The sequence below is a fragment of the Typopeltis vanoorti genome, chromosome 9, assembly GCF_054136105.1.
Source record: "Typopeltis vanoorti isolate ZY-2024b chromosome 9, IOZ_Tvanoo_1.0, whole genome shotgun sequence".
Lineage (NCBI taxonomy): Eukaryota > Metazoa > Arthropoda > Arachnida > Uropygi > Thelyphonidae > Typopeltis > Typopeltis vanoorti.
Genome location: NC_143557.1, coordinates 34602501 through 34617929, shown reverse-complemented (window position 1 = coordinate 34617929; position 15429 = coordinate 34602501). Strand labels below are relative to the sequence as shown.

Here is a 15429-nt window from a genome sequence, read left to right as displayed (position 1 = left end):
AATTACCAAAGCATGACCTACCATACACAAAACCATGTAGTATCCCCTTTCTGTCTATCCATTCTGTATTTTGCTCTTAACTAACTTCTCCAGTACCTTGACTATGACTCCATATATGCTGATCGGTTCGTAATTTGTTACACCGGTCTTGGAGCCTCCTTTATGCAGTGGAACTATTTTTCCCTCTTTCCACTTCCTTGGGACTAACCAAGAGTTGAGACTTAAATTAGACGTGGCCAAAGGTACTGCCAAATCTCTAGTACCTTCTCATAAAACTCGAGCTGGCATACCATCTAATACCATAGCTGTATTCATCAAGGTTTTTGTAATATGCTATGCACCTTCAGTTCATTTACCTTGGTTTCCATATAAGCCTTTGCCTCACATATTACTGCAATATCTCCACCTGGATGATATGTTCTTGCACGATTTTGCCTCATTGAGTTACTTCCCTACTATCACCATTCAAACAGCCATTCATGTATGCAAACAGGTATTCATGCCTGAAATTATATTTGTGTTGGTATGCATTTTGTATACTGAGAATAGTTGCTTGCATACTTTCCTCTACCATAAAGGAGAATATATTCTCATTCATTATAATATTTAAGATATTTTCTGGTTCAGTGTGTTTTGAACGTTATTGGGACTTCAGTGTAAGTGCTCAAGCCTGTGGATACCATGACTACAGCGGAAGGTTTTCAGTGTATGGAAAACATTGATGAATATAATTTGATCTGTGAACTGTTTTTTTTTTTTTTTTGTCAGTCCAACCCAATGCCAGTTTCAATTTCAATGCCAAGAAAGGTTGGAAATATGCAGCAAACTTTTGTGACATGAGTAGGCTCTGAGTTAGATAATCTAGAAACTCTGACTAAAGAGACTAAACATGAGTTTTTTTCAGGCCACTTCATGCCTTCACTTCACTGGACATTGAAAGAAGTCTACTTACTAAAGACTCTCACTGATCTGATGTCTAAATCAGTGTGAAATTTGGACTTACTTGGCTGGCGATCAAAGGTATTGCCCACTTTGACATTCATCTAGGAAAATTTATTTACTCTTCAATGTAATACTGAAAACAAGAATACAATTTCTTCTGTGTAATCAAAAATTATTCTTGATTTATTTATCCTTCTGGGATAACCAGAAATTTAATTAAAACTGATAGTTTACTTTTGATTGATATATATCAGAAAATGTTATGATTGCCACTTAATATATTGATCTTCTTTTTTTTTCTTTTTTTTTCTTAGTACTTCAGCTTATTATGTGGTGAAAGATGGAGTACTGCAGTATCAAAAAATCATAAGTAAGAATCTCTGTGAAAAATTATTCTAGAAATTATATTTGCATTTTTTTTCCTGTAATACATGACTTGCTTATTTAAAAATAGTACATGGAATAGTGTTTAATAGGAATAATTAGATCAAGACTATGAATACACTGTAAAGGCTGAATAAGTAAGCACTTGAACTAACTCAGGTGTTTATACATTTAGGCATTGTGTATTCAAATAGACTAAATATGTGTATTCAAATGGACTTTCAGATGGTAGTGGTGCAAATTATTATATTGTGTGATGCTTAGTCCCTGCCATTGGAGCTGACCTGTAATTTCCCCTAGATATTAATTTATCTCCATTCTTTCACTTAGTTGAAGGAATGGAGATAAATTAATTGCTTCTGTTTTCTGAAGGTTTGCTTTTAAAACCAGTCTGAAGAACACCACATAGGATATCCCCTTGATAAGTTATTCTGTCCAGAGAGTTACATACATAGATAACTAAACTCAGAAAGAGTTAACTTTCGGATAATGGTAAAAAGATTACATCATCCAAATAAGCTGTTGACAACACTTTAACGACAGATACAGGAAGACCAGAAAACTAACCTGAGCAAGAGATCCAGAAACTGATTACACAGATATTTCATTAGTAATTTTATTTTAAATATTGTAATTTTTAAGTAACTAATAATAACAAAACATTAGCAACATAACAAAGCAATAAATAATTATGCCAACTAATTATATGCAAATTAATTTAAGAAAAATTAACTACGAATGTAGTTATATATCATCACTTTCCATGTTTCTAGGAATGGGGAGAGAGAGAGAGAGAGAGAGACTGTAGTGCATAAATTTCAATGCCAGTATCTGCTACCAGGAAATAACACCTGAATTATAGATGGAACTGTCGTACTTTTCATCTGGTTTGGTGTGTGTATATGGTGAATAAGTTCATTGACTAAAAGATTTTTTTTTCCACATGATAGATGGATTTTTTCACCTGGTGTGAGACCAGACCTGCTTATTGGTGCCCTAAAGTAGCTTGGAGAAATGTTATATTTAAAGCAAGGTTTTATTGATTTTTTCAATAAAAATAATAAGGCAATTATGATTTTTATTTAAAAGTGATAACTGACTTTTCAGTTGAAAACCGAGAAGTCTATTCAAGTCATTTTGAAATCCAGTGCAAAGTCTCATTTTGGAAAATTCAAAATTCTTTTGGGTATAGTAAAAGTGAAAAAATAAAGTTTTGAGAATTTTGTCATCAGCAAATATTAAAACCTTCTGGCTCTGAAAAATTTCAGTGTTGTATCCACATGGGATGTGGTTAAACTTTTCACTCACTTGGCATCATGTGCATGCATGTGCACACATCAGTTTGGAATAAGTATTAGAACATGCCTGTCATCATGTGGCCTATGCTGCATTATAAAGCAAACAGATATTTTCTTGAAGTTGATTCTATATCTGTGTACTGTCTGGTATATAGATAACTTATGAACTCAGAAGAGGTAATTTTCTGATACTGATAACAACTACATCTCCAAAATAAGCTGTAGATATCAGATTTGTAATATGGCATTATATAAAGAGTTACCCATTCTGTTTTAATGAAAGGGCAGTAGCAAAGACTATACAGTCAACCCTCCTATAACGCGGTACTCTTATAACACGGTTTCCATATAACGCGGAGCCAAAATTGTGACAGCCCTCCTATAACGCTGTACTCTTATAATGCGGTTTCCGTTCAACAACATTCCATCAACTTAATTGGTTTAAGAAGATTCTCTATAGCATGAATTTATCTATGTGTTAAATTTTTACAGTTGAAATTAACAGGGAATTCCCTTCTTTTTGGTGAAGGTACATCACCATTTTCCAATTTCAGTTATCAGGGAATTCCCCTATAAGCAAAGAAACAATGCGAGATTGTTCACAGTGCTCTGTTTTAATGCTTAAAATAGACCGTATGATTGGCTGTTGCGTATTTGTGTGAATTTTTTTATCCAATAGCGCTGCCGAACTTTCGCTGTTGCAACCACCCACTTTGTCATCAATTTTAAGTGCAACTTAGTAGGGAACTGTCTGTAAATCCGTGCAGACATACATATCACGATTAGTGTTCAGTAAAGTGCCTTTTGCTCCCTTAATTTGTGTTATCGTAATTGGACAACATTACACAATACTGTAGGTACTATTTTTTATTTGTTGTAATATAATAATAATAAAATAATTGTTAACCCCAGGTTTGTATAATGTCAGACACACAAAAGAAACAAGAAAACAGTTAAAAAGAAAGTTTATATCTCTTGAGGACAAAATCCAAATTTTAAATCATTTAAAGGGTGCTTCCCATATAACGCGGTACGAATCAATCTGATTCGTACTAATTCTGAGTTTCTTATAGCGCGGTTTCCATATAACGCGGCACGAATTAACCTGGTTTACACGTTAAATCTGAGTTTCTTATAACACGGTTTCCATATAACGTGGTACGAATTAATCGCGTTATAGGAGGGTTGACTGTATAGTATAATCAATGCTGAAATTGGAAGTCTGTGATATGGACCACCAAATCATGCTACACCCTTTTCTGATTGGATGCCTCGGAAACTCTGCTAGCAAAGATATGATGGTTATGATGTACACTCGGATCTCTTTTTATGCAGTAGATATGTTCCACAGAAAACCGCATAGAAAAAATCCCACATAAAAGGCTTAACTTACGTTGAAAAACCAGGGATACGTTCCATAATTTTCTAAAACCGCATAAAACCAAAGCAATGAATTAAAATAAACCTAAAATCACATAAAAAAAAGTTTATGAAAATTCAGGAAAATAAGAATGCTTTTTTTTTTAACATTTTGTCATCAGAATTATCATCACTATTAGATAATATTCAGCAACATTTGTGAACTGGTGCAAAATCACTTTCATCACCAGAAAAGATGGTCAGCGCATCAGATCTGTATGGTAAAGGCAATGGTTCTTCACAAACAGAATTAGCTTTACCCTCATTCTGTGCTGATTTTTTTCTTCTGACAATGTAATCAGGGATTAAACGTTGCGATGATGATTTCACTAATTTTTTATACAGCTCGCAATATCCAGACATACAGTTCTTCAGCTCACATTGGAATTTAAAGACTCGTTCAGAATTTGTGTCATTAAAAAGAAAAACGATTTTCCAATTTATTGCACAGTTCAAGACCTTCTCGAATTATATTTGCAGTGAGGGAGACAGGTTTTTCTTCCGTTTCACTATCGTTTTCTGGATCTTCGACGATATCTAAAGTTAATCAGTATCCAATAATATCATCGAAACTTAAGGCATTATCCACATGATATTTGCATGGTTGCACTGTTTGCAATACATCCAGGCCAAGCTGCTTTCCAGCAAGCATTTAAAGTTTGTGGTCTTATTTCAGTGATAGCAGATGCAACATGATCTAAGCAGTCCAAAATAGAAAATTTTTTCCAAACGTCAGTTACTGCTAATGATTCATTTTCTAGTTTATCCAATATAAATTGAAAAGTGTACTTAGTGTAATATTTTTTTAAAAGTAGAAATTATGCCTTGATCTAATGGCTGAATAATGCTTGTTGCATTGGGTGTAAAAAAAAACACTACCTGCACATTTGGATGTTCTAAATGCAGATAACTTGGTACATTGGCAACAATTAATAAAACTTTAAAAATCGACAGCTTTTTGCTTCATGTATCTTTCCACTTCTGGTAAAAAGCAATTATTGAACCATTCAGTAAATGCAGCAGTTGTTACCCAGGCCTTTGTATTAGCCATTCACTGTACCAGCAGCTATTTTAGATCTTTGCCTTTTAGAGCACATGGTCTTAGAAATCGATTTACTGGGAGTGGTTTCGACATTCGATCTCCTGATGCATTGCTACAACGTAACAACGTTACTCGATCTTTGCTTGCTTTAAACCCACTTGCTTTTTTCTCAGACTTTGTGATGTAAGTTCGACTAGGATTTTCTTCCAAAACAATCCTGTTTTGTCAGCATTAAACACTTCATCGGGACAATATCCACCATCTTCAATAATTTTGGCTAACTTCTCTTAAAAATTTTTGACTGCTTCTTCATCTGCTGCTGCAACCTTGCCTGTAATCTTGACGTTATGAAGTGCATTCCTTTTTAAAAACCCAGTTTACCATCCTTTGCTAGCCGAAAATTCTTTATCAGCCTAGGAAGCAGAAGTAGACTACTCCAATTGCTTCATCTGTTCATAAAACTGAAGAGTTTTTTCTTTAATTAAATAACCACTTATAGGAATTCCCCCTTGAGTTAATTCTTCAATCCAAATTATGAGCGCTCATTCCGTGTTTTCTAATAAAGCGTCTCTTGAGCGATGATAATTTGGCACGTTGTTTTGTGCCAGAAATGACAGATTTTCTTATTGCTACTTCATTCTTTTTAATTGCTCTTATAGTAGATTTGCCTAAATTAAAATGTTTACCGTTTTTTTTTTTTCACTTGGTTAGAGTATAATAAATTTAGTTTAATCCTTTATCCAAGTGTGAGCAAACAAAGTTTGTGACTGAAAGTATCTTCAGGACTGGGATAAGGTGGTACAACACCAGGGTACTCCTTGCAAAGGTGGAGCAAGCTACCAACACTCCTATCTCAGTATCTCCCATAATGCAAAACACATCTCCTTGCGGATACGTCTAATGTTATGCATTAAGGGAAGGGCCACAACCCAGACTAGTTTCGACCTTTATTGAGGTCTCTTCAGTGGGAGCCAGGCCCAAGTAGAGATACCAGGCAGAAGCATTAGCAGGTCATTTCTACCTATAGGAGTTGCCAAATGGTGTGCCACCCTTTTTTAATAAATTACTTTTGCAAGGAGTGCCCTGGTGTTGTACCACCTTACCCCAGTCCTGAAGATACTTTCATGCACAAACTTTGTTTGCTCACACTTGGATAAAGGATTAAACTAAATTTATTATACTCTAACCAAGTGAAAAATAAACTTCCAACATCTTTCTCTAAATCCAGAGTAATTTATAAAAAAGGGTGGCACACCAATTGGCAACTCCTATAGGTAGAGATGACCTGCTAATGCTTCTGCCTGGTATCTCCACTTGGGCCTGGCTCCCACTGAAGAGACTTCAATAAAGATTGAAACTAGTCTGGGTTGTGGCCCTTCCCTTAATGCATAACATTAGACATATCTGCAAGGAGATGTGTTTTGCATTATGGGAGATACTGAGATAGGAGTGTTGGTAGCTTGCTCCACCTTTGCAAGGAGTGCCCTGGTGTTGTACCACCTTACCCCAGTCCTGAAGATACTTTCAGGCGCAAACTTTGTTTGCTCACACTTGAATAAAGGATTAAACTAAATTTATTATAAAATGTTTACCAATCACCGTAGATCTTTCTCCTTTTGCTAAGCGATCTAAAATTGCAATTTTCGTTTCCAAAGAAATTGCTTTTCTTCGGTGCTTTTTTCCTCCATCGGGCCAAATTTAATTAATTATTAATTAATAATAAAAAATCAGCAAAATTAACAATTAATTATTAATGAATACATTACAAAATAACCAAGGTGTTCCATGAAAATTTCAGGATTTGTGAAGTGTTTCTGTTGTAGGAAAAGTTTGGGAAACTCTGGATTACCCTATTATCGGAATGGATTCTCCTTTTGTTGACATACACAGAAGTGTTGAAAGGTCTCATATCTGTGGGCGTGCACTGCATAACTTCAAATCTGCATAAAGAGAGACCTGAGTGTATTCTGATATGGATGTGAACCTGATCAGTTTTGCAGAATAGACTCATGTTTCTTTCAGCCCAGTGCCATATTGTAGTGACTGTTTAAAGACTAAACAACATTTTATTAGTAATTATTTTTGAAACTTATAACTGACTAGTTTTGCTTGCACTAACAAACTGGTTGATTTATCAGGGTTTATAATAAGCACACACACAAAAAAAAAATTATAAGAACTCATAACAGTGAAATTTTCCAAACACTGAAAAACTGTTATAGAAGAAATAACTTGATTCATCCTTTAACACAAATGTGAATTTGTGTGGATTAGCTGTCAGGTAAAGACTGGATATAATTGTTGGTAAAATTAAATCTGAGGTGTCAAAGGATTTAATGAGAGATTTCCAGATTCATTTAATGTAAGGCCTTGATTTCTGTTCAAAGAACCATGTAATGGTAACTTCTACAGATTATTTTAGAAGTCTGGAGTAACAGTTTTCTTCTGGATATGGCATGTTGAAAATATCCCAGTTTACTGTATGGTTAGTGATCTGGAAACAGTTGATCCCCAAATCGAAATCATTATTATTATTCACTCATACATGACACTCTTAGAGAGCATGACCAGCCTCTTTTCTATACCAAATCTTTCTTTTCTTTTATGTCCAACATCTCTAATATGTTATTTTTTTTCTTTCTCACCTCAAATCCACAGGCCAGACCATTTTACAAACACCTGGGAGTATGTAAAGTGCCATGCCCATGTGGTCTGGCATACATAAGCCAGACAAGCCATGGATTTGAGGTGAGAAAGAAAGACCATATTGGAGATGTGCATAAAAGAAAGATCTGCTCTGGCCAACCATACCTCAACTACTAACATGCAGTAGGGAGATATTTCCACCATGCAGCATTTAGAAGAAAACTTATACTCCAGACTTCTAAAAGAATCTCTTGCAATTATTCATTCGCATGGTTCTCTGAATAGAAATCAAGGACTTACATTAAATGATATGTGGAAATCTCTCATAATCCTCCAACATCTCTGATTTCAAGGCATTGATGAAGGCAAGTCATTGATCAACGTCCTAAATAAAATTTTAAATATTTATGTATCTTTGAAAATAAATTGATTAATATGGTTTAACTGATTGGTGGTTAATATTGAACCAGTTCCATTTCAAGGAAGCTTGGTTAATATTAATATCTTAAAAGAGGAGCTAGATCCTCTGACTCTGTTGGTTTTCACGAAGCCATTTGAAAAGACACAGGCTTGAACTCCATCTAGTGCACAAAGAACCTTTATCATGGCATTTCATTTGACGGTGAGTTAGCCAGTCTCATATGGAGTGGTAGTTTTTCCTTGTAACTTTTTTTTTTTGTCTGGCAACCAGCCTGGAGAACACACACAGACACAGATTATTTAAAAAAAATATATATTTAGGCATAAGAATAACCATCTTATGCCTAAAAATAATTTTGCAACCAAGTATACTTTGTTCCAAAACCAAGTATACTTGGTAGGTTGTAAGACTTAAGAGTATGAAATGCAATGGATTATTATTATTGAAATAGGAGCTATATGGAATCATATTTCAGAAATCATAATATTATTATAAAATATTTATAATATTTGACTACTAAGTACTTTTTATGTTTTAAAATTTTATTCTAAAGAACAACCAGAAGAGGTGGTGTAGAACATTACGGCACATCTACAATGTCCAAACTAGGAAATAAAATTAAAGGAGTGTTTACAGCAAATGTAGGTATGTGGGGGAAAAAAAAAAGTTACTTTTTAAAGAATTAATGCAAATAATATTATTTTAAACAAAAATGTTTTAGTGAATACTTTAGTTGAAGATAATATATCTGTTTTTCACAAAGAGGCAATGGTTCTCATGCTAAGTAATAAGTACATAAATAAGCACCCTCAAACATAGTGCCCTATGTTTGAGGATGCTTACAATTTCTTCCAATGAGTAGGTGCTGAAGAAGGAATATGAAGTCATTAGTCAGACATTTTTAAAAAGTGGCTACAACAGAAAAACAGATCACAAGATCCTCCATAGTAATATCATTAAAAGCAAAAAAGTTTACAATTATGCCATACCCATACCATATATTAGGGAAATATCAGAAAAAATATAACTCTACATAAATACAACATTATGGCAACCTTCAAACCTCCTGCAAAATTAAAAGTATACTCAGCTCATTCAAAGATCCCCTTCCCTATCTTGCCCACCCATGGGTTTACAAAAATTCAGTGCACCTCCTACCTACCGTGCATAGGGGAAACAGGATGCACTATCCCAATAAGAAAAGACGAACGTAAACATCCACATTAAATTCGTCCACTATGGTAAAGCAGGACTGTCAGACCATGCACTTCAAACATGTCACAGAAACAATTCGAAAGGCACTAAGTCCCTACACTGCACCAAAACCTGGTTTGAAAGAAAATTCAAGGAAGCTTCTGCAATGCTGACAAGTCATTCTAATTTCAGCAAGAACGATGGATTAGTAATTCCAAGAATATAGTGGACCTATCTGCACCCTAGTATAGCATCCAGAACATGATGGCAGAACCATAACACAAGAAAATTTTAATATAAGAGGACTGTAGAAATGCATTTGATCTAGTTCTATTATAAAACTTTTATTTATTTTTTTTATCATCGTATATTATTATACTTATATGTATAAAAATTTATTTTATTTTGTTAATTTATATTTATGTATCATTTATTTATTTATTTTTTTTTTCACCAGAGGTGAGGCTAGGTAAACGATTTACAAAGCATTTTAGATTTATCTTAATTTGTGTAGTGTCGTATAGCTTGTGTCCTGTGCATGTATGTTTTCCTGGTGATGGATGACCTTGATACAGAGGTCAAAACGTCAAGTGTTATTTTAATAATTGTAAGTAAAATAATTATTCCAACACATGTGTTTTTGTCTCCACAAATTCTTCACTCAAGAAATTCAACTGTATAACCCACACTATCTCAGAAAATAAATATATAGTGTTAGGATTAGAGACCACAAGATGGTTTCAAAGCTGTATAACTGAGAGGAGACCTCCACATAGCCTTTAAAGGAATGCGGAGAACCGACCAGGGCTTCTGACCTAATGTCCAATCCTCACCTTCTCGTGGTGCACCCTGTTGGATATCTACTTGGATACTGAACGAACGAGGATGGGCTGGCAATTAGGGATTTAGCCGACCAAATTGTATTCTTATTGGTGTTAAACCAAAATAAAAAAATGATGGTACGACATGACAAAATTTCATGCTGGCTGGGGCGTCGCCCGGTTAAACACGGCCCCCGTTGTTTTCGTCAGGAAACCAGGGCGAACAGCGAAAAGTCAGCTACTGGAACAAATCTGAAAACAAACCCCAACTCAACATCACCAGAGTTAAAAATCAGTACTATCAACATAAGAAGCCTGAATGGCAAAGAAATGGAGCTAGCTGAGGAATTAGATAAGTACCAGATCGACATAATAGGGGTGACTGAAACAAAAAAGACAAAATCTGGTGAGATCTTTCTGAGCAATAAATACAAAATGTTATATTCAGGAAATGACAAACAAGGAAAAGAAGGAGTAGCCATAGTATTCAACACAAAATACAAGGCTAATCTCCTTGAATGGCAGTCAGTCTCAAGTAGAGTAATGTGGACAAATATGAGAATGGGGAACTGGACAATGAGACTTATTTGTGCCTGTGGTCCCACAGAAGGTTCTAAGGTAGAAGTGGAGGAATTTTTTGAGGCTTTAGAAAAAGCAACTGACACAATGAAAAAGGAAAAGTTGGTCCTTGTTGGGGATCTAAATAGCAGAGTAGGAAATGATTGTGAGACATACAAAAATATTTTTGGAAAATTTGGAGAAAAGTGCAAAGCTAATAATAATGGATGGATTTCGGATGGACTGGAAAGTGTACAAGATTGGTGGAAACATAATTCAAAAGTAATCCTGAGCTGTGCAATTGAGGTGCTTGGTGAGACATCTGGAAAGATTAGAGAGCAGAAGGAGGGTTGGTGGTGGAATAATGATGTACAAGTGGCAGTGACAGCTAAGAGGAAGGCAAAGCAGAAGTGGGATGAGTCAAGAGTGGATGAGGACAGAGAGGTGTACAAAGAGAGAAAGCAAGAAGCCAAGAGAGTTGTGGCACAGGCGAAGGCCATGGCATATCAAGATCTGTATGATCAATTAGAAACAAAGGAAGGACAGAGAAAAATTTACCAACTAGCGAAATGTAGAAATAAAGCAGCTAAGGACATCTTACATGTGAGGCAGATCAAAGATGCTGAAGGAAGAGTATTATGGAGGGATGTGGACATAAGAAACAGATGGAAAATATACTTTGAGGGACTTCTGAATGAGGAAAATGCAAGGACTCACAGAGGAGATGGGCAGCCTTCTGAGGGGATGGTGCAGAACATCAGTAGAATGGAAGTGATGGAGGCCATGAAGAGGATGAGGAATGGAAAAGCGGTGGGCCCTGACAGAATTCCAGTGGAGGCATGGAAGGCACTGGGGGAAGAGGGCATTGACCTGCTGTGGGACCTGTTCATGAAAGTTTGCCAACAGGAAAATATACCCGAGGAATGGAGGGAGAGTACTCTTGTTCCCATCTACAAGGGTAAAGGGGATGCACAAGACTGTAAAAATTACAGAGGAATAAAGTTGATGTCCCACACAATGAAGATCCTAGAAAGGGTTCTTGATGGTAGATTGAGGGAGGAGGTGGAGATTGCAAAGGAACAATTTGGCTTCATGCCTGGCAGATCAACAACAGATGCTATCTTTCGGTTACGACAGATGATGGAAAAATATCGAGAGAAACAAAGGGAGCTACATCTGGTATTTATTGATCTGGAGAAAGCATACGATAGAGTGCCAAGGCAAGAAGTCTGGAGGTGTCTGAGGGAGAAGAAGGTGCCGGAGAAATATGTCAGGTTGGTGCAGGAAATGTACAGAAATGTGAAGACAAGTGTTCGGACCTGTTTGGGACAGACAGAAAGTTTTCAAGTAACAGTTGGCTTGCATCAAGGGTCAGCATTAAGTCCGTTGCTGTTTAATATTGTGATGGAGGTGGTGACAGAGGAGGTGAGAGAAGATGCACCTTGGACAATGTTGTATGCAGATGACATCTTGCTGTGTGTAGATTCAAGAGAAGAAGCGGAAACTAAACTGGAAAGATGGAGAAAAGTACTGGAAGAGAGAGGTATGAGACTGAGCAGAAGTAAGACAGAGTATATGTGTTGCGCAGTGGGCGGTGGCCACGAGACAGACCTGGAGCTTGAAGGAAATGTCATCAGGAAGGTGAGAGACTTTAGATACTTAGGTTCGACAGTGGAAGAAGATGGAGGAGGTGAGAAGGAAGTGGGATGCAGGATACAAGCAGGTTGGAAGAACTGGAGGGAGATGGCTGGAGTGTTATGTGATAAGAGGGTGCCGATCAATCTGAAAGGCAAAATTTATAGGACAGTAGTGAGGCCAGCTATGACATATGCTATAGAAACTGTGGCCCTGAGGAAAAATAACATTAGCAGGATGGAAGTAGCAGAGATGAGAATGCTTAGGTGGATGTGCGGTGTGACCAGAAAGGATCATCTGAGAAATGACTATGTGAGGGGAACAGTGAAAGTTACGAACTTAGGAGCGAAAATACAGGAGGCAAGGTTGAGATGGTTTGGTCATGTGATGAGGAGGGAGGACGAATATGTGGGAAGAAGGGTCATGCAGATGGATGTGCAAGGAAGGCGGAAGCGTGGGCGGCCAAAGAAGAGATGGAGGGAGCTGGTAGAAGAGGACTTGAAGATGAAGAACTTAGATGTGGTGACAGCCCAAGACAGGAAGGTGTGGAGGAGACTCATAATAAACAGTGACCCCACTTAAGTGGGAGAAGCTGCAGAAGAAGAAGAAGAAGAGGCAAGGAATAAGAAAAGTCTCATTGACTATGTTATTGTTGATAGTGATGTTTTCTCCCTGGTGCAGGACACCAGCGTGTACAGAGGATTTGAAATTGGAAGCGATCACTATTTAGTCTTGAGCAGGATAAAATTGAATTTCATATTGAAAAGAATAACATGTAAGAAAGTTTTAAAGCGAATAAAAGTTGAGCAGCTCTCAGATGTGAACTGTAGACTAAAATAAACAAAGATTATTGAAGAAAAAATGAAAGAGTTTGAGAACAGGAATCAAACCTTGGAGATTCAGTGGCAAACTCTGAAGAAAACATTGATTGATTCTGCCAGAGAGGCATGTGGTGGGGTTGTCTGCAACAATAAAAAAATCAGAACTCCCTGGTGGACACAGGAAGTTAAAGAGGCAGTGAAGGAAAAGAAGAAAGCATATCAAAAGTTCCTGTCAAATAAGTCAGCTTGTGCTCTTAGAGAATACAGAGACAAATGCAAGAATGCTAAACACTGTGTAAAACTAGCTAAACAAAAGTCATGGGAGGACTTTGGTAAGAATATAGAAATTAAATATCAAGAAGGTGGCAAAATATTCTGGAGGTTGTTGAAGAAGCTTAGGAATGTAGGAAAGAGAGCTGTAAAAGGAGTTAGAGATGATAAAGGTGACATGAAAATGGGAGAAAAAGATATCCTTGAAGTATGGAGCAAATACTTTGAAAAACTGCTAAATGAAACAAGCAGTGATGACAGCACAGTAGTAAAACACACTGACCAGGCATGCAGTCAGGAATACATATCCATACTTGAAGTAGAAAAATCTATCAAAGGCTTGAAATGTGGAAAGGCAGCAGGAGTAGATGATATTCGACCAGAAATGCTGAAGTATGGTGGTATAAGAATCTTACAGTGGCTGCACTGCATAGTTCAGAAAGCCTGGACAAAGGGACGAATTCCTGATGATTGGAGTAGAGCTCTCATAGTACTCATATATAAAAAGGGAAATAAAACTGAATGTGAGAATTACAGAGATATTTCCCTACTGAGTGTTCCTGGTAAGATCTATGCAAGTATACTTGAGAAACGGTTGAGAAGAATTGTGGAAGAAAATCTTGGTGAAGAACAAGCTGGATTCAGGCCAAATAGAGGCTGTCAGGTTCAGATCTTCACTTTACGACAAATAGTCGAGAAAACATAGGAATATAACAGAAATCTGTATTTAAGTTTTGTCGATTTGGAAAAGACATGCTGTATACAAGACAGTGTTCAAACCAGTTTTAACTTATGGATCTGAGAGCTGGGTGAGAAGTAAAACACTTGACAAAAGACAAGGTGCCAAGAGAGAAGCTATTCAATATGCTACAGTTATATGGTGTCAATTGGGCATTATATCAAGCAATACTTAGTCTTTATTTGAGTTGTAAGTCAGCAGTTAGAATTGAAGGAAGTACAGGAAGATGGTTTAATGTTAAATCTGGTGTGAGACAAGGATGTACATTATCCCCTCTGTTATTCATTATCTATATGGATCACATTATGAAGGAAAGTGGTATTAAACATGATATCAAAATTGGAGATGTTAATGTCAGCTCTTTGCTTTATGCGGATGATGTTATACTTCTAAATAAATCCACTACATGTCTGCAAGATTCTCTGACTAAATTGAATAACTGTTGTAATAGATATGGTATGAAGGTCAGCAATAAAAAGACAAAGACAATGAAAATAGGCAGAATCATTGAAAATGTCAACTGTGTTGTGAATATAGAACTTGTGGAACATTGAAACATTTCAGCTACTTAGGCACGATTTTCACTGAAGATGGTAAATTAAATATAGAAATAGACAACAGAATCAACAAAGCTGGTATGGTAGGAAGTCAATTGAATAAATTCATATGGAATAAGAGAGAAATTAGTCGGAACATCAAATTAGCTGTATACAAGACAGTGTTCAAACCAGTTTTAACTTATGGATCTGAGAGCTGGGTGAGAAGTAAAACACTTGACCAAAGACTAGAGACTGCAGATATCAGAGTCCTGAGAAAGATTAGAGGCGTAAACAGATGGCATCAATGGCAATATCATTAAAAACGAGGATATTAGGAAAGAACTTGACATTGTCAGCATCCAGGAATGCGTTAGCAGAGCTAATCTCATGTGGTATGGTCACTTAAACAGAATGGGCGAAGAAAGATTAGCAAAACAAGTGTTCTCTGCCAGGTCGGCAGGAAAATGACCCAGAGGAAGACCAAGATATAGATGGATTGATACGGTACAATGTGCCTTAGACGATAGAAATATAAGATCTAATTATGTTTGGAGTCTTGACAAGTAACAGACTGATTTTGAGGAAAATTGTAGATAGGAAGTTAGTAATGATGTAATTTTTTTCATGTAGTACTATCATATTCTGTACACCCCTTTAGGGTACATGGCAGGAATTTGATGATGATGATGGTGGTGGTGGT

At 36.4% G+C, this 15429-nt stretch overlaps 1 protein-coding gene across 2 annotated transcripts in view; it reads left to right on the top strand.

Annotated features, from left to right (window-relative positions):
• Positions 1-15429, top strand: part of LOC150102965 (sorting nexin-14-like) — a 793179-nt gene that overhangs the window by 393396 nt on the left and 384354 nt on the right. For both annotated transcript variants that reach the window (XM_090397844.1, XM_090397845.1), the window contains 2 exons: positions 1257-1312; positions 8706-8797. In XM_090397844.1, the coding sequence (XP_090253970.1) occupies positions 1257-1312; positions 8706-8797 (148 nt within the window). The remainder of the gene's footprint in view (positions 1-1256; positions 1313-8705; positions 8798-15429) is intronic.